General features: G+C 39.9%; 1 protein-coding gene across 1 annotated transcript in view; it reads right to left on the bottom strand.

Annotated features, from left to right (window-relative positions):
- CNTNAP5 (contactin associated protein family member 5) overlaps nt 1–26956 on the bottom strand; it is a 1086429-nt gene that overhangs the window by 827342 nt on the left and 232131 nt on the right. The window contains exon 3 of the mRNA XM_012140581.5: nt 914–1107. Within this exon, the coding sequence (XP_011995971.2) occupies nt 914–1107 (194 nt within the window). The remainder of the gene's footprint in view (nt 1–913; nt 1108–26956) is intronic.

Here is a 26956-nt window from a genome sequence, read left to right as displayed (position 1 = left end):
TTAAGAGGGAAGAAATCTGAGAAGATTATGAGAAGAAAAGATAACATGATCAACTGCCAAATCTTCACATGTTAAGTACATATATTTTGAAAAAAAAAAATAAATGTCTCATGGCGTTTTCTTCCCTAAAGTAAAAGCAACAGGAACCAATACATTATTTTATTTAGTGCATGAGTTTCTGAAATCTCCTCTGGGTGCCTTTTGCTCTCTGTCTCTAACTCCCTTTCCCCACCTCATAATTTGGGGACAGTCTTTCAGGTATTCTTTGGGGTCTAGGGGTGTGGAAGGAACTTTTTTTCTATAACTTTGACCAAACTGTCCTTTATTTCCAAGCTGAAGATTGTCTATAAATGCAAAATCTTCCTAAAATTTATATTTGTTTTGTATTTATAAACTTTTAAATTGTTTTCAAAACTTGAATAGAGGCAGAGGAACATAGTGGCTTTAAAATCAGACCAGGCTATGGAGTTCCAGGTCAAGGTTCACCAATTGGATAACTTTGGTTGAGTTACATAACTGAGCCAATTCCATCATTGCAAGGTACATAAAGTACTTGGCAAATAATAAATAAATAATAAATGCATGCTCAGTCAACCAATACCTTCTCATTAATGATCAGACTTCTGTGGTGTAGTTGTTTTTATTGAAGAAAGAACTGAGGCCCAGTCAGTGAACTTCCCAAGTTACCACGAAAAGAGGAAAATGCTCAACTTTTTGTAACAGATATCCTCATTTCGCTACGAACTGGAGTCATACTGGAGATAGGACTTAGACAAAGTCTAATTATTTCTGAATGGGCATTCAATAGTTCTCAAGTTACTGCCAATCTGCATAGAGGAAAATGACAGAAACGTTCCCTGGTTTCCATGATCGCATCTCATTTTTATTCAGCTGATGAGAAAAGATGTCCTACCCAGATGCTGTCTTCTTGCTTGTACTGTTTCCAGTTGCGTCCTGTGTCACTGAACATCAGGCTGTAGCTCGTCACCCAGTCAGAGCTTCCGTATCTTCCCTGCGTGGCCACTGCTGTAATCTCCACTCTGTTTCCCAGGTCCATCTGGAGCCACTGCTGAGCATTGGAATCTGCTGGGGACCAACCGCCAGTTCCTGGAACAGGATCAGAGAGAGAGAGCTGTAGCAACATCTCACAGAGCCACGACTTTCACCTCTCAAAGAGAAAAACAAAACAAAGCAAAAAAACAGTGTTCAGCTAAAACGTCCTTATAACCCCAAAACATGTCCTACCTCTCTTCATAAACCCCTGGTACTTTAAAATTTTTTTATTGGATTATATAGTGATTTATAATGTTGCATTAGTTTCTGGAGTGCAGCAAAGTGATTCAGTTATACATATATTCATTCTTTTTCAGATTATTTCCACTTATAGGTTAAATCAGTTAGGTTATCACAGAATATTGAGTAGACTTCCCTGTGCTATACAATAGGTCCTATATAATGTATGATCTGTATGCTATTCCAAAATTGCTGATTTGTCCCCCTCCACCATGTTTTCCCTTGGTAACCATGACTGTTTTCTATGTCTGTGAGTCTATTTATGTTTTGTATATACATTCATCTATATGACTTTTTTATATCCCACATGTAAGTGACATCATATAATATTTATCTTTCTATGACTTCACTTTGTATGATAATCTCTCTGCTGTGTTGTGCTTAGTCACTCAGTGATGTCCAACTCTTTGTGACCCTATAGACTGTAGCCTGCCAAGCTCCTCTATCTATGGGATTTTCCAGGCAAGAATACTGGGGTGGGTTGCCATGCCCTCCTCCAGGGGATCGTCCCAACCCAGGGACCAAACCCAGGTCTCCCACATTGCAAGTGATTCTTTACTATCTGAAACACCAGGGAAGACCATGAATACTGGAATGGGCAGCCCATTCCTTCTCTAGGGGATCTTCCTGGCCCAGGAATTGAACTGGGGTCACCTTAATTTTAGGTGGATTCTTTACCAGCTGAGCTAACAGGGAAGCCCTATGATAATCTCTGCTGCTGCTGCTACTAAGTCGCTTCAGTCGTGTCCGACTCTGTGCGACCCCATAGACGGCAGCCCACCAGGCTCCCCTGTCCCTGGGATTCTCCAGGCAAGAACGCTGGAACGGGTTGCCATTTCCTTCTCCAGTGCATGAAAGTGAAAAGTGAAAGGGAAGTCACTCAGTCGTGTCCCACTCTTAGCTACCCCATGGACTGCAGCCTACTAGGCTCCTCCGTCCATGGGATTTTCCAGGCAAGAATACTGGAGTGGTTTGCCATTGCCTTCTCCGATGATAATCTCTAGGTCCATGCAAATGGAATATGACATAATTTCATTCTTTTTTTATGGCTGAGTAGTATTCCCTTGTATGCATAAACCACATCTTCTTTATCCATTAATCTGTCAATGGATATTTAGGCTGCTTCTATGTCTTGGCTATTGTAAACAGTGATGTACAAAACATTCTTGACCCAATTTTCATTGTTCTCTTCCATTAAAATCTCTTCTGAGATTCAACTCAAATGTTGTTTCTTCTATGATTTTTCCCTTTTTTTATCTATTATTATAGTTTTCTTCTTCTGGATTCCTAATGGGATTTATTTGATCTACTTTCTATTTTTTTTACAACCGTAACCTTTAATATGACTTATATCCTCTCTCTGACTGGTCTTTTCTTGTTCCCTTCTTTGCTTTCTTTTTTCATTCTTCTCTTTCTTTTCCCTGATCCTTAGCTCTCTCCAAATACATGCTGTGAATCTGCCATGGGCCAGACATTTTTCTGTGGATGCAAAGATTCAGGATCATTAACTATGTCTTTGAAAAGTTAGTGATCACTCATACAACAGATCCTCACTGAGCATCAGGAGTGTGCTGGGTAATGAGAGAGAGGGACACACAAACAAAAATATGTAATGTGATGTGAAAGAAAACCTTCAGTGAAGTAAACACAAGGTTCAATAGAAGCACAGATTATAGAATGCCTCAGTAGGTGATCAGAAAGACCAAGAGACAGTGATAATGGAGCTGCAAGCTGAAGGAAGCATGGTTTCCCAGCAAACAAGGTGAGACAAAGTTGGAGAAACCAAGGGCCAAGTAAACAGCACATGCAACATCTCAGAGAGACATGAAAGAGAAGATCCCAACTGTGGGTCTCCCTGTGAGTCCATACATTTGACACACAGGAACTTTCTAGCATATAAACCTAAGCTTTTAGGCCCTGGAAATTTATCATGTGACACACTGGAACTCTTCAGAAGATCCATATAATTTCTTCCTTCTTTGGAAATCTTGTGGCCTAAATTTTCTGTTTTCATTTTACATAGCAACAAAGAGGTATGTATTCATTCTTACTGACCCAAGAGTCTACAAGGCATCTGAATCCTGAGTGGGACCTATTGTAGAATGTCTATGCTATGGATGCACCCCAATGTTCATGGTAGCATTATTTATAATAACCAAGATATGTAAGCAACATAAGTGTCCATCAACTGATAGTGAATAAGGAAGATGTGGTACATATATAGAATGGAATATTACTCAGCCATAGAGAAGGATGGAATAATGCCATTTGCAACAACATGAATGGACCTAGAGATTATCGTACTAAGAGATGTAAGCCAGACAAAAACAAATATCATATGATATTGTTTATATGTAGAATCTAAAAAATGTAACAAATGAATGCAGTATATAAAACAAAAATAGACTTGCCAAAATAGAAAACAAATTTATGGCTGTTAAGGGAAAAGGAAGGATGCATAAATTAAGAATTAGGGATTAACAGATATGTACTATGAGAACAAAGATCTATTATTGATATATAGCACAGGGAACTATACTCAATGTTCTGTGATAACCTATAATAGAAAATAATTTGAAAAAATAGATATATATGGATATATAACTGATTCATTCTGCTGTACACTTGAAACTAACATGACATTGTTAATCAACTATACTTCAACTAAAGAAAAAAGAAATAAGAACCTTGCTCAGAGTATTGCATTGGCTGACTCATTGGATTTTTTAATTTAGAAGGGTTAACCAATAAATCCTTTTTGATTTCAACCTATGTCACTGAAAATCATTTTAGTCATGTCCCAGACTACATTCTTGCCATCTCAGGAGGAGTCAATTGCACCCATTCTTGGTACTGAGAATTTTGTGAATCCCCATCTAGCTGCTCATTACAGAGAAAGCTTGACACTACCTCGGAACAGGCTTGTGAACAAAGCAGGCATAGAACATGAAGTGAGCCTTACTTTGGCCATAAGGCATATTCTACCAGTTATCAATCGATTTTCTCCCAATAATTAGCTAGTACTATGATGAAACAATTGATGCTTTTGAATTGTAGTGCTGGAGAAGACCCTTGAGAGTACCTTGGACAGTAAGAGATGTAACCAGTCAATTCTAAAGGAAATCAACCCTGAATATTCATTGAAAAGACTCTTGCTAAAGCTGAAGCTCCAATACTTTGGCCACCTGATGTGAAAAACTGACACATTGGAAAAGACCCTGATGCTGGGAAAGATGGACGGCAAAAGCAGAAGGGGTCAATAGAGGATGAGATGGTTAGATAACATCACAGACTCAATGGATATGAATTTGATCAAATTCTAAGAGATAGTGAAGAAGGCAATGGTGCCCCACTCCAGTACTCTTGCTTTGAAAATCCATGGACAGAGGAGCCAGGTAGGTTGCAGTCCATGGGGTCACTAAGAGTCGGACAGGACTGAGTGACTTCACTTTCACTTTTTGCTTTCATGAACTGGAGAAGGAAATGGCAACCCACTCCAGTGTTTTTACCTGGAGAATCCTAGGGACGAGGAAGCCTGGTGGGCTCCCATCTATGGGGCTGCACAAAGTCGGACACGACTGAAGCAACTTAGCAGCAGCAGCAGCAGGAAATAGTGGAGAACAGGGAAGCCTGGCATGCTACAGTCTATGGGATCACAAAAAGTTGGACATGACTTAGTCACTAAACAGCAATGACTCTAACTGAGCAGGTCCCAATAAGGCCTTCTCAGAATAGACCCCCCACCCCAACCCCATGTCTTCTGCCTGCCATTTGTCTGTAGACAAACCTTACAGATAAATAAATTTAATTAAAGAAATGAGAAAACACAGAAAGAAAGGAAAATAGGAAGTGAGGCAAAATAATAACACTTTAGCCATTAAACAAAGTCAAGGACCTTTAGCTCCTCCTCAAGCACTATAGACAGTCTGAGTCACATTCTTTGAGCTGTTTTGCAGATATTTACAGAGAAGGCAATGGCGACCCACTCCAGTACTCTTGCCTGGAAAATCACATGGGCAGAGGAGCCTGGTAGGCTGCAGTCCATGGGGTCGCTAAGAGTCGGACACGACTGAGTGACTTCACTTTCACTTTTCACTTTCACGCATTGGAGAAGGACATGACAACCCACTCCAGTGTTCTTGCCTGGAAAATCCCATGGGCGGAGGAGCTTGGTAGGCTGCTGTCCATGGGGTCGAAATCCCCACCAGGTGGAAGAAATTCATGATATGCTGTTCATAAGCATGTAGACTCAAGACCAGTTAGAATCAGATATTTGATGATGCTGACTCACAATTACCTCACCACCAACCAATCAGAAGAATATCCATGAGCTGATCACCCACATAGGGCCCTCCTCTCTCACCTTGTTTTTAAAAACCTGTCTCTGAAATCCTTTGGGGTATTCGAGTCTTTTAAGCACTAGTTGCCTGAACTTCATCAATAAACATGGACCTTCAATAAAGCTGTTTCTTTTTACTTCATCCAAGTCATTCTCTGAGAGTCAATCTGGCCAAATTTCAGCAACAGTACTTTTAACCTTTTGTTTGATAATATATGTATATATTTTACTCCCCTGAGTAGATTCAAATGCAGGGAAAGACAGAAAGGAAGTATGCTCAGTTCTCACTCTGTAATGTCTTTTATTCAGTGTTTTGCAAGATGTGAATACAGTGCTGGATATTCACTAATATCCATTATCTCCTCCTTTTGTAGTAATAAGACTATGGAGGGTGGATGGATTAATTGCACTTTTCAGCTCCTAATACCATTCAAGTTATACCCTTATGGACAAGTTCTCCCCAATAAAAATGTGAGTGGAAAGAAGATATGCCACCTGCAGGCCATCAGGTCTCTTTCCTACTTGCTTTCTCCTGTCACCACTGATGGAAGCAGCCAGCAAGGACCTAGAAGCTGTCAGGATCTCAGCATAGAAAGATGTTAGATTCGTGCATCATCAAATGTTAACTACATTATTAACGAGAACTAAAGACTTATTTTGTTTAAGCTATTGCATGTCGAAATCTATTTGACACTGCAGTTTAACCTACTGTGAGAAATCTGTATGCAGGTCAGGAAGCAACTGTTAGAACTGGACATGAAATAATAGACTGGTTACAAATAGGGAATGGAGTACATCAAGGCTGTATATTGTCACTTCATTTTCACTTTTCACTTTCACACATTGGAGAAGGACATGACAACCCACTCCAGTGTTCTTGTCTGGAAAATCCCATGGGTGGAGGAGCCTGGTAGGCTGCAGTCCATGGGACTGCTAAGAGTCGGACACGACTGAGCAACTTCACTTTCACTTTTTAATTGCATGCATTTAACTTATATGCAGAGTACATCATGAGAAATGCTGGGCTGGATGAAGCACAAGCTGGAATCAAGATTGCTGGGAGAAATATCAATAAACTCAGATATACAGATGACACCACCCTTATAGCAGAAAGTGAAGAGGAACTAAAAAGCCTCTTGAAAGTGAAAGAGGAGAGTGAAAAAGTTGGCTTAAAGCTCAACATTCAGAAAATGAAGATCATGGCATCTGGTCCCATTACTTCATGGGAAATAGTGGAAACAGTGTCAGACTTAATTTTTCTGGGCTCCAAAATCACTGCAGATAGTGACTGCAGCCATGAAATTAAAAGACGCTGACTCCTTGAAAGGAAAGTTATGACCAACCTAGATAGTATATTAAAAAGCAGAGACATTATTTTGCCAACAAATGCCCATCTAGTCAAGGCTATGGTTTTTCCAGTAGTCATGTATGGATGTGAGAGTTGGCTGTGAAGAAGGCTGAGCGCTGAAGAATTGATGCTTTTGGAGATCCAACCAGTCCATTCTGAAGAAGATCAACCCTGGGATTTCTTTGGAAGGAATGATGCTAAAGCTGAAACTCCAGTACTTTGGCAACCTCATGCGAATAGTTGACTCGTTGGAAACGACTCTGATGCTGGGAGGGATTGGGGGCAGGAGGCGAAGGGGGCGACAGAGGATGAGATGGCTGGATGGCATCAAAGACTCGAAGGACATGAGTTTGAGTGAATTTCAGGAGTTGGTGATGGACAGGGAGGCCTGGTGTGCTGCGATTCATGGGGTTGCAAAGAGTCGAACACGACTGAGCGACTGAACTGAACTGAATGCATATAGAATATCCTGTGGAGTAAATAGAATAATGCCTATATTATAGTTGAGGAAAGTGAGATCCAGCATTTGTAGAACACCTGGGACTCATGACTCTAGCACTGCTATTTGAGACAATTATATAACAGAATAACATTCTAACAGCCCAAAAATCAATAAGGAAGGAAAACACAGGGAGGAGGCATTCGAGTAGAAATTCTGAGCTGCTAGTTCAAGAAGTATATTTTTATCAATCAACATTGCAGTAACCAATATGTCCACGGTTCTCAATCGATTCTATCCTCTCTCAACTTCTCAAAACTGATAGGGAGCCCAAGTAGGAGGAGATATTATTTTTCCAAGAAATCTACAAATATTCTGAAACTACTCTTTATTTCTACTCAATTTTCCTGCTGCCCATTTCATGAGACCTGTCTCCTCTTGAGTGAAAAAAGCAAGGTTTTATAAGTTGTATCACCTCAACAATATTAAAGCATGATAAAAAAGAAATATGTATGGTGATTTCTTCTGAGAGATGAAAATATGAGTAATTTTATGCTTTTATGCTTTTTGCATATAACCTAATTTTTATTATCAGCATGTCTTTCTTTTATAAACAAAGACTCATTTGTACATTGCTTACTGCCTGAATAATATATGTAGTGACTTGAGAACCAGTGGTATAATATAGAACTCTGTGTGACCATCACAATTTTTGATACAAAAATGATCAAACCTTACCTATTTCCCTTTACCCTTGTGTCCACAATTAGACTTCCTTATCCACTTTAGTGTTTTTCCTTCATTTATTCTAAGTATTATATATGATAACAATTTATGTCAGTGATAGAAGAAAGAAAATGTCATTTTTCCCACTATCTCACAAAGAATACAATCACAAAAGATTGACCCAAACCAAATCCAAACAAAACAAAAGGGGGACTGGGTAATGGTGAAAATATTTCTTCAAATTTGTCTACAGAAAATCACAGCTTCCTTTTGCCCACATTAGAAAATCATAGCTTATTGCTGCTGCTGCTGCTGCTAAGTTGCTTCAGTCATGTCCAACCCTGTGTGACCCCATAGATGGCAGCCCACAGGCTCCCCCATCCCTGGGATTCTCCAGGCAAGAACACTGGAGTGGGTTGCCATTTCCTTCTCCAATGCATGAAAGTAAAAAGTGAAAGTGAAGTCGCTCAGTCGTGTCCAAATCTTAAGAGACCCCATGGACTACAGACTACCAGGCTCCTCCGTCCATGGGATTTGCCAGGCAAGAGTACTTGAGTGAGTTGCCACTGCCTTCTCCACCATAGCTTATTAATCCTCCCAAATTAACCAAATTGGAATTAATGTTAGTATTCATTAACACATCAAGTTAAGTAGTTTCCAAACCCAGGAGCTTCAGCCTAAGCTCTTAAAATGAAGGGTCACTTTGTGGGTGATAATTGCCAAGGCCTTTCCCCTGCTTTAGAAGATGCTCCCAGCATTACAGCTAACAGGCAAGATACTCAGGGTTGCTGTGGTTACTATGGCAAAAAATTTTGCTCCTTTCACCAAACAATAAATGTGTTTTCACAAATGATGAGAGTAGCCTGAAGATACTATTTGCAGTTACTCTTAAGACACACTGTACACACACTAGCTTTCTATTTCTTAACTGTTCTCCAGGTTGAGATGTAACATACACAGAGAAACCTGCACTTGGCATGTTGCAGGTGTTAACTTAGGCAGGGGTCTCTGTAATTGTGGCTGCTGTATCAATAATCAGTAGTTACAATTCCCACAAATCCTACATTTTGAATTGAAAGAAATTTAATGAAATTTCAAAGGAAAAGAAGGGAAAAATAACTTCACCTTATATTTGTATAGAATCTAGAACATGGGATCCTGAATAATTTGAAGATTATAACTTAGTTTATTCTTAGCACACCCCAAGCATCATACTCTACATGCTATGTGATTTTACTTTAGGGGAGAAGATGGAAATGAAATCCAAGAGATCTGGTTCAAGATCCAGCTCAGGTCCCGAGGTTAGATTGGATGAGATTCTCAAATGTGCTCCATCATCAGAAAGCACCTGGAGTGCTTGAAGATGACAAATTCTTTGGCTCACCCCTTGATAACTGATGCAGGGGCCTAACTCTGGATCTAAAGATGGACACTCCTCCATTTTGATCCCCAATCCCTCACCCCTAAAAACAGATGGTAACTTAAAGTCAGACTTAAAATTAAAAAGGAAATCTCAAAATTTGTGAATTCAGAAATACCCATCTCTGTTCTTGCCTGGACAATTTTTTTTTCTCACTACCAATTAATCCTTTTGCTTCTGATCACCATAACCTTTCTATGTGCCCTTGAGTATTCACTCACTTACAATATTAGTTGACTGTAGGATAGTCCTTTCTCAGCACACAATACAACTGCAAGCAATTGATAACCATGACCTCACTTACCATCCCAGGAACTCTGTATGATTGATACTAGTATCACTATCCCCACTTAACAGAAGGAAAAGCTAAGGCCAGAATTGTTGATCAGCTTTTCCAAGATCACACAATTGATCAGTGGCAGAACAGGGAATTCAAACTCAGAAAATTGGGACTCAGAGCCAAGTTCTTAACCACTCAGCTGCATGGCCTCTCAGCAACATAGACAGAGCATGCTCACCTTGTTCCTTGTTTATAATAGCAATTGTCTCTAGAAACATAATCTACACTTCACCTCTTTTTCAGTGTTTCACTTGATTCTTATAGCCATCAGCAATAGTATTTTAACTTCCATTTCCCAGGGAATGAGCCAGGCTTAAAGGGTTACCTAGCTTACCCAGACTACATGAGACACTGATCTCCAACCAACTTTTGCAGATTTCTCAACCCTGCCTGAGGTTTCAACAGGGATCAATATTTTAAGTAAACAAGTAGCTATTTTTAGGGAGAATTCTAAGCAAGGTTTAAGTAAGAGAAGAGATCCAGTTCCCTATTCAACCTTGCAAACCATGGTACTTATACCTAACTTTACATGCTAGGCTAAGCTCCACTCACATAACAGAAAAACTTGTAGAGAAGGCAGAACTACCTCCATTTCTACACTGATTTCCACTTCTAACTCAGAAAGGGAAAATGAGACTGGATTGATGTCAAACATTGGAAATGAGCACAAAATGCTATACACAGGTCTCTACTGGGACTCTCCTATACACTTTATACAGTGTGGGTAAGAGTAAAATCAAGATTCACAAACATGCTCATAACCTTCATACCTAGACACAACACATGATGATCTTCCATGTAGAACAGGACATGTGGCTGAGAAAGGACTTCTGACACTGGAGGGCTATTGGCTGAAACTGGGCAATTTCACACTGGCTGGTAACTGAGCATTATCATTTTGCCCATGGACATGTGTGGTAGGATCTAGGTGTTGCTGGATGGCTCTGGCCAGGGCTCCAACACGTCTATTCACACATTTATTTAGGGACTAGGGAGCCTCTTGGGGGGAAAGTAAGTAAGAATTCAATCAAACACCCTGTGCGCTTCAAAATGTGTAAAAACTAGTAGGAAGATCTGGAGTTGCCCTATTTCTTGAATTTTTATTTGATATTTAAGTATAGTTGGTGTGCTTCCCTGGTGGCTCAGCGATAAAGAATCCATTTGCCAATGCAGGAGACGCAGATTCAATCTCTGGGTGGTAAAGATCCTCTGGAGAAGGAAATGGCAATCCACTCCAGTATTTTTGCTTGGGAAATCTCATGTACAGAGGAGCCTGTTGCACTATAGTCCATGGGGTCACAAAAGAGTCAGATGACTCAGCAACTAAAACAAGAACAACAAATGGTTGGTTTACAGTGTTGTGTTAGTTTCAGGTGTACAGCAAAGTAAGTCATATTTATATGACCAGTGCATTCTCTTGCAAAACTCTATTAGCATTTGCCCTGCTTCATTCTGTACTCCAAGGCCAAATTTGCCTGTTACTCCAGGTGTTTCTTGACTTCCTGCTTTTGCATTCAAGCCCCCTATAATGAAAAGGACATCTTTTTTGGATGTTTGTTGTAGAAGGTCTTGTAGGTCTTCATAGAACCGTTCAACTTCAGCTTCTTCAGCATTACTGGTCAGGGCATAGACTTGGATTACTGTCATACTGAATGGTTTGCCTTGGGAACGAACAGAGATCATTCTGTCTTTTTGAGATTGTATCCAAGTACTGCGTTTCAGACTTTTTTGTTGACTATGATGGCTACTCCATTTTTTCTAAGGGATTCTTCCCACAGTAGTAGATATAATGGTCACTGGAGTTAAATTCACCCATTCCAGTGCAATTTAGTTCACTGATTCCTAAAACGTCTATGTTCACTCTTGCCATCTCCTGTTTGACTACTTTCAATTTGCCTTGATTCATGGACCTAACATTCCAGGTTCCTATGCAATATTGCTCTTTACAGAGTCAGACTTTACTTCCATCATCCATCATATCCATAACTGGGTGTTGTTTTTGCTTTGGCTCCATCTCTTCAGTCTTTCTGAAGTTTTTTCCTCCACTGATCTCCAGTAGTATATTGGGCACCTACCAATCTGGGGAGTTCATCTTTCAGTGTCCTATCTTTTGCCTTTTCATATTGTTCATGGGGTTCTCAAGGTAATAATGCTGAAGTGGTTTGCCAAACCTTTTTCCAGTGGATCACGTTTTGTCAGAACACTCCACCATGACCTATCCATCTTGGGTGGCCCTACACGGCATGGCTCATAGGAACCAGAGATTAAACTGCCAACACCCATTGGATCAGCAAAAAAGAGAGTTCCAGAAAAAAATCTACTTCTGCTTTGTTGATTACTCAAAGCTTTCAACTGTGTGGATCACAATGAACTGTGGAAAATTCTTCAAGAGATGGGAACATCAGACCACCTGACTTGCCTCTTGAGAAACCTGCAAAGAAGAACTAAAGAGCCTCTTGATGAAAGTGAAAGAGGAGAGTGAAAAAGTTGGCTTAAAACTCAAAATTCATAAAACTAAAATCATGGCATCCAGTCCCATCACTTCATGGCAAATAGATGGGGAAACAGTGACCGATTTTATTTTTTTGGACTCCAAAATCACTGCGGATGATGACTGCAGACATGAAATTAAAAGACACTTGTTCCTTGGAAGAACAGTTATGACCAATCTAGACAGCATATTAAAAAGTAGAGACATTACTTCGCCAACAAAGGTCTGTCTAGTAAAAGCTATATTTTTTCCAGTGGTCATGTATGCATGTGAGAGCTGGACTATAAAGAAAGCTGAGTGCCGAAGAATTGATGCTTTTGAACTGTGGTGTTGGAGAAGAATCTTGAGAGTCACTTGGACTGCAAGGAGATCCAACCAGTCCATCCTAAAGGAAATCAGTCCTGAATATTCATTGGAAGAACTGATGCTGAAGCTGAAACTTCAATACTTTGGCCACCTGATGCAAAGAACTGACTCACTGGAAAAGACCCTGATGCTGGGAAAGATTGAAGGTAGGAGGAGAAGGGGATGACAGAGGATGAGGTGGTTGGATGGCATCATCAACTCGATGGACATGAGTTTGAGTAAACTCCAGGAGTTGGTGATGGACAGGGAGGCTTGGCATACTTCAGTACATGGGCTCGCAAAGAGTCAGACATGACTGAGTGACTGAAATGAATTGAACTGAATACATACATATATATATATATATATGTATGTATACATATAAATTTCCACTTTTTTCAGATTATTTTCCCTTATATGTTATTACAGAATATTGAGTAGAGTTCCCTGTGCCAGATAATAAGTGCTTCTTGATTATATATTTTATATATAGTAGTGGGTGGTGGTGGTTTAGTCACTAAGTCCTGTACGACTCTTGTGACTCCATGGACTCTACCTTGCCAAGGCTCCTCTGTCCATGAGATTTCCCAGGCAAGAGCACTGGAGTGGGTTACCATTCCCTTCTGCAGGGAATATTCCTGACCCAGAGATCGAACTCATAGTTTCTGCATTGGCAGGCAGATTTTTTTTTAACACGGAGCCACCTGGGAAGTCCCATATAGAGTAGTGTGTATGTGTTAATCTCAAACTGCTAATTTATCATTTCCCTCTATGTTTCCCCTTTGATAATCATAGTTTTGATTTTTCACAGGTCAGTGAGTCTGTTTCTATTTTGTAAATAAATTCATCTGTATCATTTTAGTTGGCTTTCACTTATAAGTGATATCTTATGACATTTGTCTATGTCTGTCTGACTTACTGAACTTATTATGATAAGCTCTGGTCCATCCAATGTTGCTACTAATGGCATTATTCCATTCTTTTTCTGGCTGAATAGTATTCCATTGTTGTACCTCTTTTTCTTTATCCATCCATCTGTTATTGAACAATTAGATTGTTTCCTTGTCTTGGCTATTGCAAACAGCACTGCAATAAATATTAGGCTGCAAGTATCTTTTCAAAATATGGTTTTCTCCAGGTTTATGCCCAGGAGCAGGATTACTGGGTCATATGGTAGTTCTATTTTTAGTTTTTCAAGGAATCTCCATACTGTTTTCCATAGTGGCTGTACCAATTTACACTTCCACAAATAGTGTAGGAGGGTTTTCTTTTTTCCACATCCTCTCCAGCATTTATTGTTTGTAGTTTTGTTTTTTTTTTTTTTTGATGACAGCCATTCTGACAGGTGTGAGGTGATAACTCATTGTAGTTTTGATTTTGCAATTCTCCAATAATTAGAGATGTTGAGCATATTTTCATTTGCCTTTTGACCATGTTGAGGCCAATTTGTAGGGAGAAAAAAGGAAAATCATAAAAGGAGATTCATGTAAAAGGGAGAATTTGGATCCAAATGAGACCCTGTTATCATAATTAAGGAATCCCTAGGAGCAATACCTGGAGGAAGCAGGGGAAAACTTGCACTCTATGTGGGTTACTTAGTTTGGCTTCCTCAGAAGTCAACTAGGAGACATGGAGTTGAGTGTAAGCAGTTCACTTGGGAACTTGACCCTAGGAAGTGAGGTGAGGGTAACGGAGCTGAGGCAAGGAAGAAAGGGAAGTTAATCCATGGTGCATCCACGAGCCAGCCAGCCCTATGTGTGAGCTCAATCCCACTGTGTAGGATGCACTTTGGCTTATACCAACAAACCTGGAGGACATTGGGGTCAAGTATTGATTGAAGGTTCCTGGAGGGCATAGCCATGTTTAAAGTATAGAAAGTTAAGAAGGCAGAGAAGAGAAGGTGTAGTTATTGAGGTCAGAAGAGGTACTGCTGGGGATGTCCTTAGGGCTCTACTCTGATCCCCTTCAGCAGATGGAGTCAATCTCCAGCTATGTGCTCACTGACAACTAGAACTGTCTGTTCCTTCTTCTGTCTGCTACTGCTTCCCATCCTAGTGTACCCCAATTATGGAGTACAAGGTTCTAAATGTGGTTCCCAATGCCTCAAGGCAACTGATATTCATGGTGCAATCTGTGGTCTAGAACTTCCCCTTGGTATCCCTAGACTTCAGTTAAGATCACATATCTTGCTAGCTTCCTCCACCACCTGCCATCTTCCAGCAAAAACTGTCTCCAGATCACTGCCCCAGAAATAATTGAACAAGAATTCCCATCTCAGCTGAGCTCTTAAGATCTTGTTCTTGCAGTGAAGTGGTGAAGTCCAAGGAATACAGACACTAATAGCCTTTGTGACAGTGTGTCTCCTTGGACACACCTGCCTGTATTTATGGAAGAGAGCTGTATTATTGCTTGGAAAGGTTCTGATACTCTTCACTTAGACAGTTTCTTTGTGATGTCCTGCTATAACTATGTTCCCTTATAAAGAGTGGAGCCATGAAAGTCCTCATGGATGAGAAAAACGTATCTGGCTGCACATTTCAAAATTCAGACGTTACATAAGAAGTGAGAAAGGTAAGCAGGAAGTTATTTGGAATTCCAAAAATGTAAAGTTTGATCCCAAGGAGGATATCTAACATTTATTCCCCTTGCAGACAAGGACTGATTCATATACACATAAAACGACCGGATACTTTTAGATACTTAGGTGAGAGGGTCACGTATATCAAACTTGGAAAGATTCTAGAACTACATTGTTCAATATGGTAGCCACTAGCCAACTATGTTTATTTAAATTTAATTTTACTTAAGTGAAAACTTCAATTCCTAAGTGGTATTAGCCATATTTCAATAGCCGTGTGTAGCTAGTGGCTATTTTGTTAGGCAGCACAGTTATGCAGCATGCTTGGGGCTGGTGCATGGGGATGACCCAGAGAGATGTTATGGGGAGGGAGGTGGGAGGGGGGTTCATGTTTGGGAACGCATGTAAGAATTAAAGATATTAAAATTTTAAAAAAAAAAAAAGAAAGAAAAAAAAAAAAGAAACACTAGAGATCTCTTCAAGAAAATTAGAGATACCAAGGGAACATTTCATGCAAAGATAGGCTTGATAAAGGTCAGAAATTGTATGGACCTAACAGAAGCAGAAGATATTAAGAAGAGGTGGCAAGAACACACAGAAGCACTATATAAAAAAGATCTTCACAACCCAGATAATCACAATGGTATGATCACTCACCTAGAGCCAGACATCCTGGAATGTGAAGTCAAGTGGGCCTTAGGAAGCATCACTACGAACAAAGCTAGTAGAGGTGATGGAATTCCAGATGAGCTATTTAAAATGCTGAAAGATGATGCTGTGAAAGTGCTGCACTCAATATGCCAGCAAATTTGGAAAAGTCAGCAGTGGCCACAGGACTGGAAAAGGTCCATTTTCATTCTAATCCCAAAGAAAGGCAATGCTAAACAATGCTCAAACTACCGCACAATTGCACTCATCTCATGGGCTATGCTCAAAATTCTCCAGGCCAGGCTTCAGCAACACGAGAACCATGAACTTCCAGATGTTCAAGCATGTTTTAGAAAAGGCAGAGGAATCAGAGATCAAATTGGCAACATCTGCTGGACCATCAAAAAAGAAAGAGAGTTCCAGAAAAACATCTATTTGTGCTCTGTTGACTATGCCTAAGCCTTTGACTGTGTGGATCACAGTAAACTCTGGAAAATTCTGAAAGAGTTGGGAACACCAGACCATCTAACCTGCCTCTTGAGAAACCTAATGCAGGTTAGAAAGCCACAGTTAGAACTGGGCATGGAACAATAGACTGGTCCAAATAGGAAAACGAGTACGTCAAGGCTGTATATTGTCACCCTGCTTATTTGACTTATATGCAGAGCGACTTCACTTTCATTTTCGCTTTCCAATTTCATGCATTGGAGAAGGAAATGGAAACCCGCTCCAGTGTTCTTGCCTGGAGAATCCCAGGGACAGTGGAGCCTGGTGGGCTGACATCTATGGGGTCGCACAGAGTTGGACACAACTGAAACGACCTAGCAGCAGTAGCAGCAGCAGCAGCAGCAGCAGCAGCAGCAGCAGCAGCAGCAGCAGCAGCGGCAGCAGAGTACATCATGAGAAACGCTGGGCTGGAAGAAGCACAAGCTGGAATCAAGATTGCCAGGAGAAATATCAATAACTTCAGATATACAGATGACACCACTCTTATGGCAGAAAGTGAAGAAGAACTAAAAAACCTCTTGATGAAAGTGAAAGAGAGTGAAAAAGTTGGCTTGAAGCTCAACATTCAGAAAACTAAGATCATGGCATCTGGCCCCATCACTTCAAGGTAAGTAGGTGGGTAAACAGTGGCTGACCTTATTTTGGGGGGCTCCAAAAGAACTGAAGATGGTGATTGCAGCCATGAAATTAAAATACGCTTACTCCTTGGAAGGAAAGTCATGACCAACCTAGACAGCATATTGAAAAGCAGAGATATTACTTTGCCAACAAAGGTCCATCTAGTCAAGGCTATGGTTTTTCCAGTGGTCATGCATGGATGTGAGAGTTGGACTGTGAAGAAAGCTGAGCACCAAAGAACTGATGGTTTTGAACCTTGGTGTTGGAGAAGACTCTTGAGAGCCCTTAAACTGCAAGGAGGTCCAGCCAGTCCATCCTAAAAGAGACCAGTCTTGGGTAGTCATTCAAAGGACTGATGCTGAGGCTGAAACCAGTACTTTGGCCACCTCATGCGAAGAGTTGACTCATTGAAAAAAACCCTGATGCTGGAAGGGATTGGGGGCAGGAGGATAAGGGGATGACAGAGGATGAGATGGCTGGATAGAATCACCGACTTGATGCACATGAGCTTGGGTGAACTCTGGGAGTTGGTGATGGACAGGGAGGCCTGGCGTGCTGCAATTCATGGGGTCGCAAAGAGTTGGACATGACTGAGCAACTGAACTGATCTGAACAGTTATAGAATTTCCAATCTTTGTATAAATTTCTGTTGGCTAGTACTGTGTTAGAATTTCTCTTATGAAGTAGTGGAAGCTGAGCTCTATTTTAATTTGGCAAATCAATACAATTTAACTCTATCCATTGCCTGCTCAGACCTAGAGGATGTTTAATGGATTATTTACTCTTCATTTAATGAATATATGATTATTGAGTTCCACCCATTAATAAAACAGTGTAGCAGACTGAGCAGACAGATAAGACAATCTGTTTTCAGACATATAGAGAAAACAAACAAAACAAAACAAAAATGACTCATAAGATCTTCAAAGGGTAAATGGAAAAGTTAAATTGAAAGTTATTTAACACAGCAGATCTCCTGTTGTTGACATTGTCAATTAAAGCTTATCTTTCCTGAGCAGCATGTGTTTTGCACAGTTTAGTATGTTACATTAGTCTTCGTTTTCTGAGGCCATTTTGCTTGAAAGACAATGCCTGGTCTAAGTCTTGTGTCTCAGTTGAAAGAGTCATTTTCTACTCCGTGATTTTGAGAAGTGATTTGTCTGCTTCTATTAAAATAGTATAGTTGGTATCTACTTTATCAAGGATTAAGATAATATATGTCAACTCATTGGTTTCATGATCATGGGCACAAAATGGTTAACAAGTGTCATGGTTACCACAAGAGTGTCATCTTGGGTTCAAAGAAAAGAAAAAAAAAACCCTCTGGCTTCAGTTCAAATTTCCATCAGGAAATTATTTTTTTGATTGGTGATGTGCAAGATAGCCCAACAAAATAGCAAGATATACAGCTTACGAGAGAAAAGTGAGAGAAGAGACATCACCATGTATACTCTTATTCCACATCATGTAATTAGTCTAAGGCCAGTCAAGGTAGCTCTATCACTTTTGACTGTGGTTGGATTTAAAATTGAACAGACAACCTGCTGGTGAGGCAGCAGAAGAGTGGTTGGGAGAGGTTGGGGCTGGGAAGAGTTTCACTGCCCCAAGCTGTGGTTCTCAGACCCCAGCATATCAGAATCACATAGAGAGCTTGAAAAAATAGAGATTTCTGGGTCCTACTGCCAAAGTTTCTGATTCAGGTGGTATGGAATAAATATACATTTATTGTAGATTTAATCTATGATAAATCTACGTAAATATACAGACAACCTACATTTTCTAATTTATTCCTTGGTGATGCTCATTATACTGCTATTCTGAGGAATGACACTTTGATGGCTTAAAACCAAGTCATGGTCCCTTTGTTTCCCAGAACACTGATGTATCTGGTCAACAGAATTTGGACAGCTTATTAGCTCTAGACTAATGCTGATACTGAGGATAACATCATTTAACTGAATTCATCAGCCCTGGAGCCTGTCCTCCTTGAGAACTTACTTTTATTTAACTTATATGCAGAGAAACGCTGGGCTAAAAGAAGCACAAGCTGGAATCAAGATTGCCAGGAGAAATATCAATAACCTCAGATATGCAGATGACACCACCCTTATGGCAGAAAGTGAAGAGGAACTAAAATGCCTCTTGATGAAAGTGAAAGAGGAGAGTGAAAAAGTTAGCTTAAAGCTCAACATTCAGAAAAAGAAGATCATGGCATCAGGCCCCATCACTTCAAGGCAAATAGATGGGGAAACAGTGGAAACAGTGTCAGACTTTATTTTTTTGGACTCCAAAATCACTGCAGATGATGATTGCAGCCATGAAACTAAAGACGCTTACTCCTTGGAAGAAAAGTTATGACCAACCTAGATACTATATTCAAAAGCAGAGACATTACTTTGCCAACAAAGGTCTGTCTAGTCAACATGTATGGATGTGAGAGTTGGACTATGAAGAAAGCTGAGTGTAGAAGAATTGATGCTTTTGAACTGTGGTGTTGGAGAAGACTCTTGAGAGCCCCTTGGACTGCAAGGAGATCCAACCAGTCCATTCTGAAGGAGATCAACCCTGGGATTTCTTTGGAAGGAATGATGCTAAAGCTGAAACGCCAATACTTTGGCCACCTCATGCAAAGAGTTGACTCATTGGAAAAGGCTCTGATGTTGGGAGGGATTGGGGGCAGGAGGAGAAGGGGACAACAGAGGATGAGACGGTTGGATGGCATCACCGACTTGATGCACATGAATCTGAGTGAACTCTGGGAGTTAGTGATGGACAGGGAGGCCTGGCGTGCTGAAATTCATGGGGTCGCAAGGAGTCAAACTCGACTGAGCCACTGAACTGGACTGAACTGAACTGAGAGTAATAGATTTTATTTTTAATTCTTTTAAAAATGTGAAACAAAACACAGATATAGAAAAATATCACCCAGCAAATATTTAGCTTAAATGATTTCAGGGTGAATATCCTTGTAATTACCACAATGTTCAAGAAATAGAAGTACAGACACTTCTCAACTTCCATGTGCCTAGTTCAAGTAATTTAGTATTTTTTAATCTAGTGAATTTTTCACACTAGTGAGGTTCCTGTTACTTACACTCTCAGTTACCGCAGAAATATATCCCAGGGATAATAACTAATTGCTCTGGATATATTTGTGGAAGAGATTTATTAGAAGCAAGTCCTTAACAAAACAAATGATAAAAATTATTTTATAAAATATGGATTTTTATAAAAGAATGTATATTGATTAGAAAAATAAAACCCAGACATAATCAACTGACTACACAAATGAATACTATAAGTCAGATAAGTGTAGTTTGAAGCACTTGGAATGGACCTTTGGGGAAGGGAGAACCATAGGATAAGGGGCATTTAAACTTGAATCTCGGAGAAGGCAATGGCACCCCACTCCAGTACTCTTGCCTGGAGAATCCCATGGATGGAGGAGCCTGGTAGGCTACAGTCCATGGGGTGGCTAAGAGTCGGACACGACTGAGCAACTTCACTTTCACTTTTCACTTTCATGCATTGGGGAAGGAAATGGCAACTCACTCCAGTGTTCTTGCCTGGAGAATCCCAGGGACGGGGGAGCCTGTGGGCTGCCGTCTATGGGGTCGCACAGAGTTGGACACAACTGAAGCGACTTAGCAGCAGCAGCAGCAAACTTGAATCTTACAGAAAGATGAATTGAACATTCATATCAACTATTGTACTTCCTTAGGGTTAGTTATGTGTCACCATTTTCAGCCCACATAGTGGATTCAGTAATCCTTATCTCATTTTTATAAAATTTATTTATTTATTTTTCTTAGCTCATCTTTTTAATGCCATTTCCACAATGTCTTAGGTAAAAGCCATCTTCTAGAGGATATGAGCAAATGAATTGCTTGTTAAACAAAGCAAGAGTATCCACCAAACAATATACTATTAAAATGCAACTTCTTTCCACTTGGGTGTGACATTCATTGTCAATACAGTAGTACACTTCCAATCACTAGACAAATATATTTCATGAGTTTTCCAGCTTTTAATTTCACTACTATATCTTTAAGTTACAATGTTTTAAGTTAAGAGCAGTAAACTGATGAATTGCAGAGCTTGTCACTTTGCAAATTATTAGCTTAGCAACATCAGATTGGTGATTCACTGACTAGCATATTAAAAGTTGCCTTGTAGAAATAATATCAAGTTGAAATTTCAAGAGCAAAATCAGTCACAGGAGCAAAATAAAGGGTGAATTGCGTGGTTTATGTATTACCTTTGTTGTGGCAAATACTGATGTTTAGAGTCATAGACGGAGAAGACAATGGCAACTTACTTCAGTACTCTTTTTTTTTTTTTTTTTTAAAGTACTCTTGCTTGGAAAATCCCATGGATGGAGGAGACTGGTAGGCTGCAAGTCCATGAGGTGAGTTGGAAATGACTGAGTGACTTCACTTTCACTTTTCACTTTCATGCATTGGAGAAGGAAATGGCAGTGTTCTTGCCTGGAGAATCCCAGGGACAGGGGAGCCTGGTGGGCTGCAGTCTATGGGGTCACCCTGAGTCAGACACAACTGAAGTCACTCAGCAGCAGGAGCAGAGTCATAGAAGCATCATATCATTCGTGAGCAAAGGTATTCATAAGATTTCTCCTTTCCCACTTAACATAATTTAATTTTGCAATGATCTTGCCTGAATAGAGAGAGGGTCATCACATTGTATTTGTCTACATTTGACACAAGGTCCCAAGGCTCCTATTAAATAGCAGAAGATTTCTATGCTGTGTTCTCAATGATCCATAGCTGTCCTCCTAAGAGAAGAGGCCTAGGGCATTATTTAAATATGTAGGTCAGGTTAGTTTTGCCCACAGGCATATTAGACAGTATGATTTTTCAGGGCCATGGAGTCTATGTCTCTCTTTCTTCCTTGATGCCTGAATATCCAGTCTGTGTGGTTAAAATACTGACAACCCTAGTTGAAATGCCAAAATTACCTGAAAGGATTGACTGTTGTGTCAACAACACTTCTATTTAGATAAAGAGCTCAGATAAACATGAATAAAGACATTAGTGAACATGGGGTAGACAGATTCAGATGCAAGTCCTACTAACAATTAGCTGTATATCCTTAGGTCCTGACTTGACCTCTCTGAATCTCTTTCCTAATCTTTAATAACAATGCCAACCATCTTAGAGTACTGACATGATGATTAAAAAACAAAAAAAAAGCTACTTTTTTTTTTTTAGCATGATTCCCTATTTATAATGACTTAGCCAAACTTGATTAAGAATTGAAAGAGGGGCATTTTCTGGTATGGACCAGCAAAATGCATCTCAAATTCAAACATGTGATTGCAGCAGTTTTTAAGGCACAGGTTCTGATCCAGAAGTTTTGGAGCAGACTCTCAAATTCTTTATTTGCAACAAGCTCCCAGGTGATGCCCATGTTAATATGCAGAGTCCACATTTGGAGAAGAGAGTGTGCGTATATGGCAACAAAGGCAAGCATAGAACCTGATGTCTGCCATGCCTGGGGACAGTCAGGACAGGAGAAGAAAAAAGAAAAGGTGCTGAAAAGAAAGAGAGAGCCCTTCAAAGGGAAAAAATAGAATGCAGTGACACATTGATGTACACCACACTGTCTTTTTGAACAGATCAGACCATATTCACATCACGTCTGGCTGAATCAATCCAGTTGGTAGACTAGTACTATCTTTTGCAAGCAGGCATTGTAATGCTGCCAGTAAAATTGGGTCTCCAGGATTGTCACCTAGCTGTCTGGAACACGTCCCAAGACAGCTAGCATCATGCTAATTGTGAGGACCCTGATTCCTGAAATATCCCCAATTCACATCTCCTCAGGAGGGACCAGACACTGAAATGAAAATCAACATCCCTAAGACCTTCAGTGGTCCTTAGCTTTTTGCAACCCAAACACCGCCCAAGGGTGTTTGAAAGGACAAGGGTGTTCTTTGAAAGAAGAAATGTATATTGATTCTGTGCCAAAGGGAGGCAAGATTTTGAAGCCTCTCTATCCCTCCATGAGCCTAGGAACCTGAAAATGCTTTGACATTAAAAAAAAAAAAAATCAAATTCTCCATGGCAACAAAATTGTCATACCAGAAACACAATCTCAACTTACACAAGCAAGCATCTCAAACATACACTGAGTGAGGAAGAAGAACTAAAATTTCAAGTAGCGATTGATGAATGTGATTATTTGCAAAATTCTATTGGTGGTAGGGAGGAGGTAAAGATGGGAAAGAAAAATACAAACCTCTCCTCCCCTGGGGCCAAAGACGTCTGTTCCTGTTTGTCTTCTAATCACATAGAGTGCCGTAAAAAATTCCCCTCTCTCTCAGGTGGGTCTAACTCACAGCCCCGCAGCTTCATGCTGTATCACCAGCTCCCACGTTTCCTGCTGACAGTAAGGGTTTCTCACAGCCCAGGCAACTTTAAGCCCAGATCAAAAAATTTCTTGCCACAAAACAAATCACACTGGACAAAACCAGATCCCTCCTAAGCCACAAGTATATTGATTGACCTGGCAGCCTCCATTAATGGTGATCTGACCCCCACTTTAATGCCTTCTGTCATTTCTTTCAAAAGTAATTCTCTTTTTTGCTTATTCTTTCTTTGTGTGTGGGTGAAATGTGAGGAGTGTATGAAAGTGAGAGAGCAAACATTCCATTTGGCCAATTTCTTCCTTAGATGAGATACCAGCATGAAGACTACTAGAGTGGGTATTAACCATCTATTCTCCCTCCTGGTCCAATGAGTTGCTCAGACCTCAGCAGCCACAGCAGTATCTAAGGTCAAAGACTGTTTCCATGGGTGTGTTTTCTAACAGAAAGGTGAGTTTGTCACCAACAGAACTCAGAATTGCTTTATTCACAGTCTGAGGGCACCTGTCAGCACACCTTTCCTATACTTTTCAACTTTTGAGTTGATCTCTGCTTCAGATGTGCCAGCTTTACCAGATGTGCCTCCTTTCTTCCTGGTGTCAGTCAGAGATGTACATGCTTGAGTTCTGAGCACACTGGAGGTGAAGTGGTCCTTCACTGCCTACGTTCAGTGTACGCCAAAGATGTATATGATTCCTAGGGGATGTGGCAGATTTAAATGGTGTCTGAGGACTTGCAAGGGCCTTACCTTTCTGAAATAGTTCAGCAATGAGGACACAGGAGATAGCCACTGGGCACACTCATTTCAGTGTGGGAATCTTAGCTCTATAAAAGTAAAAGATTTTACAATGTGAACTCATCTGCTGCAGAAAACTAGCAAGTTACTTGACAAATACATAGAAGGCTGAATGAGATAGAGTAGAAGGAATTTGTGAAATTGGGATGAGTGAGTCAATGAATGAGTGAATGAAGTATATCGAAAGAAAATCTAAATCTTGGAAATCAAAAAAGACTTACAATTTGTCATTTCAACATTATCCTGGGGCAGTTTTTAACGTCTGCTCAAGGATTGCTTAATTCTCAAGGAGAATATACCTATCATTTGTTTTCACTATTCACTAACTTACTAGACCTCAGATATTATGAAAAGTGAAGTCGCTCAGTCTTGCCCAACTCTTTGCGGCCCTATGGACTGTAGCCCACCAGGCTCTCCCATCCATGGAATGTTCCAGGCAAGAGTACTGGAGTGGGTTGCCATTTCCTTCTCCAGGGGAGCTTCCTGACCCAGGGATTGAACCCAGGTCTCCCACATTGCAGGCAGATGCTTTACCATCTGAGCCACCAGGGAAGCCCTAAATACTATGAAGTTGCAAGTTAACTCATAAATGCTTGTCCAATAGAGAAGTATAACCCCATAATTTTTATTATCCTGAAAGGCATCAACTAGTTTTGTATCCATCTAGAGTTTTTATTCTAGTATTCTTTTTGTTCCTTATTGTACCATAACATTTTTATCTATGAAATCAAGATAATAACAATAATATTATCTACATAGAGAGTAATTGTGAGATTTAAGTTGATATGCCTTAATGATTTAGAACTGTGATGGCTCATGGTGAGTGCTAAGTATACTGTTGTGATTTTTAGCTGTGTGCTGGTAGACAAAAGCTGCTCACAGAAGGATTATGAACTAGGCACAGGATCCATCCATACCCAGAGGGACCAAACCTGATAATGGCAAGACTAGTAGCTCAGTCATGTTCGATTCTTTGTGACTCTGGACTGTACCCCACCAGGCTTCTCTGTCCATGGAATTTTCCAGGCAAGAATACTAGAGTGGATTGCCATTTTCTACTCCAGAGGATCTTCCTGACCCAGGGATCGAATTAGTGTTTCTTGCGCTAAATAATTGCTGCTGCTGCTGCTAAGTCACTTCAGTCGTGTCCAACTATGTGACCCCATAGACAACCTACCAGGGGCAACCCACCAGGCTCCCCTATCCCTGAGATTCTCCAGGCAAGAACACTGGAGTGGGTTGCCATTTCCTTCTCCAATGCATGAAAGTGAAAAGTGAAAGGGAAGTCGCTCAGTCCTGTCCGACTCTTCGCGACCCCATGGACTGCAGCCTACCAGGCTCCTCTGTCCATAGGATTTTCCAGGCAAGAGTACTGGAGTGGGGTGCCATTACCTTCTCCGAAATAATTGCTAGTAGTAGTCATTTAGCATCTGGCTGCAAATTTGATGTTGAAAACACTATATGGAGAATTCAAATTGAAATCAAGATGTTCTTTGAAATTTCCTTGTTTTGATACATCCAACATTATCCTAGATTTCAAAACAGGTACAGTTTGCTCTTTGGGGTATATTTGATGTCCTTTGTTTTCTAAAATAAAAAAAAAGTTTTAAAGGAAGACATGTAGAAAAATGGGTTCATTAGACAGGGCTCTACTTCTAGGCCAGATGGCACAAAAATCTGTTTTTAGGAGGCAAATTATTACTTTATGGTAATATTTTTCAATGTAAGTTAAAAATTACAATTTTTTCAACTTTCTCAACTTTATTTTAGAAAATAAATGATAAAATCTTAATAACATTACCATAATAAGTTCTTTTTTATTATAATCATGCTATGCTGCTTGTATTCTATGTATGTATATGTACACATAATACTATAATACCCAGATATGCATACATGTATATTTATTCTATTGCATATGGATTGTGTATACATGCACACATATACATATATGTACACACTAGTTTTATATATGTATAAAACTAACCATGCGTATATCTACCTTTATATATATATGACTCTATGTATTATATCCAATCAAATGTGTTAAATCTCCTTATATATGCTACAATATACGTATGTGTGTGTACAAAATGCACACAATACATCAATTATATCATGCATATAAATATACAGGACTTTGCAGGTGGCACAGTCCTGATAAGAAGATGTCTGCCAATACAGAAGTCAAAAGAGACACTAGCTCGATTCATGGGAGGAAGATCCCCTGGAATAAGAAATGGCAACCCACTACAGTATTCTTGCCTGGAAAATTCCATGGACAGAGGAACCTGGTGGGCTACAGTCCACAGAGTCGCAAAGAATTGGACACGACTGAGCACATGCATACAAACACATAGATATATAAATATGTATATGACAGAATAATAAAAGTAATATTATTACTAACCACAAATGTTAGCTATTCATTATATGATAATTTGTGCTATCCATGTATACTCTTTTTGAGTAGGGTTTGTGTCCATTTTTATCAGCTATGTGCAAGAGTTTTAGCACAGAACCTGGCACATAGTAGGTATTCAATAAATATTAATAAGAAGATATGTTATTCACAAATTCATTCAGTGTAGCAACCTTCAACTCTTGTTGCATTTTAGAATCACCTGGAAAGCTTGTATTTATTTTATTTATCAATATTTGTTCTTGGGTCCCATCCCAGACT

This window comes from Ovis aries, chromosome 2 (assembly GCF_016772045.2).
Source record: "Ovis aries strain OAR_USU_Benz2616 breed Rambouillet chromosome 2, ARS-UI_Ramb_v3.0, whole genome shotgun sequence".
Lineage (NCBI taxonomy): Eukaryota > Metazoa > Chordata > Mammalia > Artiodactyla > Bovidae > Ovis > Ovis aries.
Note: the sequence above shows the minus strand (reverse complement) of the source record. Positions and strands in the feature narration are given on the sequence as shown.